The sequence below is a fragment of the Salvelinus sp. IW2-2015 genome, unplaced genomic scaffold (genome assembly GCF_002910315.2).
Source record: "Salvelinus sp. IW2-2015 unplaced genomic scaffold, ASM291031v2 Un_scaffold1670, whole genome shotgun sequence".
NCBI lineage: Eukaryota > Metazoa > Chordata > Actinopteri > Salmoniformes > Salmonidae > Salvelinus > Salvelinus sp. IW2-2015.
In genome coordinates, this window is record NW_019943074.1 from 132,283 (window position 1) to 137,349 (window position 5,067).

At 35.9% G+C, this 5,067-nt stretch overlaps 1 protein-coding gene across 1 annotated transcript in view; it reads left to right on the forward strand.

Annotated features, from left to right (window-relative positions):
• Window positions 1-871: 871 nt before the first annotated feature.
• The window catches only part of LOC112071634 (A disintegrin and metalloproteinase with thrombospondin motifs 3-like), a gene marked incomplete at its 3' end in the record, with an annotated part of 51,252 nt that continues 47,056 nt past the window's right edge, over window positions 872-5,067 (forward strand). The window contains exons 1-2 of the mRNA XM_070439461.1: window positions 872-1,238; window positions 1,674-1,695. Coding sequence (XP_070295562.1) covers window positions 1,176-1,238; window positions 1,674-1,695 — 85 coding nt within the window. The remainder of the gene's footprint in view (window positions 1,239-1,673; window positions 1,696-5,067) is intronic.

A 5,067-nucleotide genomic window follows, 5' to 3' on the forward strand; every position in this document is an offset into this window, starting at 1 on the left:
CCATTCCATGAGAGCAGGATTTATTTTTCAACTCGAAGCAATGAACCCAATCAGTCCTCCATTACAACAAAAGCATAAAAAACAGAGTAGGGCTGGCTAATATATCCATCGTTTTTAGGTTATTCTCAGGAAAAACAATTAGGCTAATCTATACTTCCATATTTCCAAGTCCTGTTTTTGAAGCTCAAGCGATATTCAATTCATTGGAATGACTGGAAATCTGACATACTTTGCTTTTTAATGTAAAGATATAACCTAATCCTATTATTATCTGTAGTAGAAAGCAATGGGTTAGAAGAATCCCACATAACCAACCCATAAAGTAATATGTAATATCCATTTCTGGCCAGCTATGTAAACTCTAACATTGATTTTTCCTGCAATAGATGTCATTCAATTGGTGATATTCTTCTGGGCTCCCAAGTGGCGCAGAGGTGACACTACAGTCCCTGGTTCAAATCCAGGCTGAATCACATCTGGCTGTGATTGGGAGTCCCATAGGGCAGTGCACAATTGGCCCAGTGTTGCCAGGGTAGGCTCTTTGTAAATAAGAATGTGTTCTTACCTAGTTAAATACATTTATTCAAGATACCTCTTTAGGGAAAAGTAATCAGATAATTTTACTGAGTTTGGGTAATCCAAAAGTTACGTTACTGATTACAATTTTGTACAGGTAACTAGTAACTAACGGATTACATTAAGAAAGTAACCTACCCAACCCTGACCATGTGTCTTTTCTCTCCTTTTTTCTCGATGCGTTTCTCTCCCTGGGAAAGAGTAAATGGCTGACGTCACGGCAGGGCTGGTCTCTCGTTTATTACCGAAGTGCCAGGTTGCAAAGAGCTCGCTTCACACAGTGCGCTGTGTCTGCCTGTAAACGTAGAGGGCTAGCTCACCCCATACACTCAGCTAGGGATGTTTTACTAACTACTTTATAAACAGAGGACAACACAAACATTGACACAAGTGCTGTAACTCTCTTAACTTTGACTAAACGGTAATTAGTTTAAAAGTCAGTTGAAACATTCACTGAAGTTTGACTTTTGAATTAGGACGAAAGTTGTCTGTCCTTTTTTGTTTCTTTTTGCTGAAGAGCGGATTGCTTGTTAAAACTCTACTTTTGGATTGGTTGATATTTTCTTAGACTCGAAGAGAAACTGTAAGACTCGATCGAGATGGTTGTCCTGTCACTGACGGTACTAGTAGGATTTATAGGAAGTCTGACTTCAGCCGACAACGTAAGTGTCTTTCACTTTACCGTTATCTGGATACTTTGTAGGTACTTTGTGTTTGTTAASGACCTTTGAGTTACAAAGTGTTGCAAGCAGAAGTTAAAAAGTTGCCTGTAACTTCTAGCAGAACTTCTAGAAGAACTGTACGCCTCTCTAAAATATATTGAGAAGTTAGATCTAACTTCAGATATACTTTCTGTCACTGAACTAAAGTGTGCAACTTCGTGACTCCACCTGGTCAGATCACAMAATGAAGCATCGAATACGAGCTTCTGATGTGAAATTGTAAGGAATTTAGATAGGCCCATAGATGTTATTTCTTACCAAAACTATCGTAGGCAAACCTAGTTGAAAGACCATGCATATTTTATAGAAAAACCTTTATTAAAATGTGAACCTTTGATTTTGATTAAATGAACATGTTTTTCTATCCCTCTCCAGGCTGATGCCATAGATAAAGAAGGTAAGACTATTTGTTGTTATTTTTACCTTTGATTGAACTTATGAATGAACTTATTTTTAGCATTAATATCAATTAACTTAACTAACTTATTTCTCATGGGTTTTTATTTTGTATTTTTAGTTCTACTATTTTGATATTGAATAGTGCAGTGTTGGGTAGCGCAGACTGGCGCATGTGACAAATCCAAACGAAAGCTTGAACTTCATTCATATATAACACGCTGGTTTGTAAACAACAGCTGTAATGTTATGATCAACTCAACGTAATATAGTAACTCATGTCTAATCTGGGTGGAAGGGGAGGAGTGTGTCTGTCTCTCTGTATGTGTGTCTGGTCAGCCATACACACTCACTTTCATTACATGACTGAGTTGCTTTAAAGGTTTTATTAGAAGGGGAAAACTGCTATTGCTAGAATCCTTTACATCTGCTGCCACTCTGAGGTCAGGAAGCAGTGAGCTGCAACAATGTCCTGCAGGATCCCAAATACATATCCTACTTTCCCGTCCAAAATCACCACAACATCCTACATCAGGATCCCCTCTAGCTCTGGTCCAGGGTGTTAGCGCGTTCCTTTACTACGAACTCTTTAGTAGAGGCACACACACTAATGCCCCTGGACCAGACCCAGATCCCCTCCACATCCTACTGCATTAGACGTGAGCTCTGGGCCCTATTACAGTTCTATAGTGTTACAGTTCTATAGCGTTACAGTTCTATAGTGTTATAGTTCTATAGTGTTACAGTCATAACAATGACAACAACATGGTAGAAAACACAACATGTAGCAGCACCAAGCATGACAACAACCATGGTAGAAACACAACATGTAACAACATGGTAGCAACACAACATGCGCAGCAAAATGACAACAAACACAAACATGAACAACAACATGGCAGCAACTAACATGACAACAACATGGTAGCAACACAACATGACCAACAAATGGCAGCAACATTAAACATGACAACAACATGGTAGCACCACAACAATGACAACAACAGGTAAGCAACACAACAAGCAACAACATGGTAGAAACACAACATGGTAGCAACACAAACATGACAACAACATGGGTAGAAACACAACATGACATACGAACTGGTAAAAACACAGCAATGGTAGCAACATAGCATGACAAAACATGGTTAGAACACAGACATGACAACAACATGGTAGAACACAACAGTAGCAACACAACATGACAACAACATGGTAGAAACACAACATGATAGGAGCATAAAAACAGGGTAACGAAAACTGTTGAACACAAGACAACATCAGAAAGGCAAAGAAGGTAAGAGACAACCAATAACAATCACCGTTATCAGTACAAAGCACCACAACTGTCAGTAAGAGTGTCTATGATTGAGACTTTGAATGGAAGATTGGAGATAAAACCTGTCTCTAGTTTGCAGAGTGCTGATCTAACTGCTTCAATGCAGTGTGGTCAGATTCTGGTTGGGCTAAGGCTATAGCTGGGCCCTTTACTTAACAGTCATTACGTCAATGATGAGAAAGCAGAATTAGCATTTTGATTATTGAAAGTATTGTTATAGCAACTAACTATTATATACCTAAATACGGAACCTATTCCTGTAGTAAAACACTATAGAATGTTAACATATAGAACTGTACACATCGAACTTGTAACACTATAGAACTGTAACACTATAAGAATGTAACACATAGAATGTACACACTATAGAACTGTAACACTATAGAACTGTAAACACTTATAGAACTGTAACAATGATAACTTAGAACTGTAACACTATAGAATTGTAACACTATAGAACTGTAACATATAGAACTTAACACTATAGAAATTGTAACACTATAGAACTGTAAACTATAGAACTAACATTATAACCAACAGACTGTAACACTATAGAACTGTAACACTATAGAACTGTAACACTATAGAACTGTAACACTATAGAACTGTACACTTATAGAACTAAAATTATAACCTAAAGCAATGTAACATTTATTAGAACTGAAACACTATAGAACTGTAACACTATAGAACTTGTAACACTATAGAACTGTAACATATAGAATTGTAAACCATAGAACTGTAACCCTATAGAACTGTAACACTATAGAACTGTAACACACTAATAGAACTGTAACACTATAGAACTAACATTATAACCTAAAGCACTGTAACACTATATGAACTAACACTATAGAACGTAACACTAATAAATTTGTAACCACTATAGACTGTAACATATAAACTGTAACACTATAGAACTATTTGGTAACACTATAGAACTGTAACACTATAGAACTGTAACACCTATAGAATTTAACGCTATAGAACTGTACACTATAGAACTGTAACAGCTATAGAACTGTAACACTAAACTGTAACACTATAGAACTAACATTATAACCTATTATATATATATATAACTGTAACACTTATAGAACTGTAACACTATAGAATATTAAACACTAATAGAACTGTAACACTATAGAACTTGTAACACTATAGAACTGTAACACTATAGAACTGTAACACTATAGAACTGTTTAACACTATAGACACTAACATTATAACCTAAACAGCACTGTAAAACTTATATAACTGTAACACTATAGAACTAACACTATAGAATGTATACACTATAGAACTGTAACACTATAGAATTGTAACACTATAGAAACTTAACACATATAAACTAACATTATAACCTAAAGCACTTGTAACACATAGAACTTATATATTGAAACTGTAAACACTATAGAACTGTAACACTATAGAACTGTAACACTACTAATAGAACTAACAGCATAGAACTAACATTTAACCTAAACACTGTAACACTATAGAACTATAACACTATAGAACTGCACACTATAGAATGTACAATAAGACTATTAATCAATCAAGTTTATTTTTATATAGCCCTTCGTAACACTTCAGCTAATATTCGAGTGCCTGTACAGAAATCCCCTGCCTAAAACCAAACAGAAGAATGCAGGTGTAGAAGCGGTGGCTAGGAAAAGAACTCCCTAGAAAGGCCAAAACTAGGAAGAACCTAGAGAGGAACCAGGCTATAGGGGTGGCCAGTCCTCTCTGGCTGTGCCGGGTGCATTATAACCTATAGCACTGTAAACACTAAGTAATAGAAATGTAAACACTATAGAACTTAACATTATAACTATACAACTGTAACACTATAGAAATGTAACACTATAGAACTAACCATTATAACCTATAGACTGTAACACTATAGGAATGTTAACAACACCTATAGACATAACCATTATAACCTATAGCAACTGTAGACACTATATGAAATGTAACAGCTATAGAACTAAACATTATATACCTATAAGCACTGGTAACATATAGCAA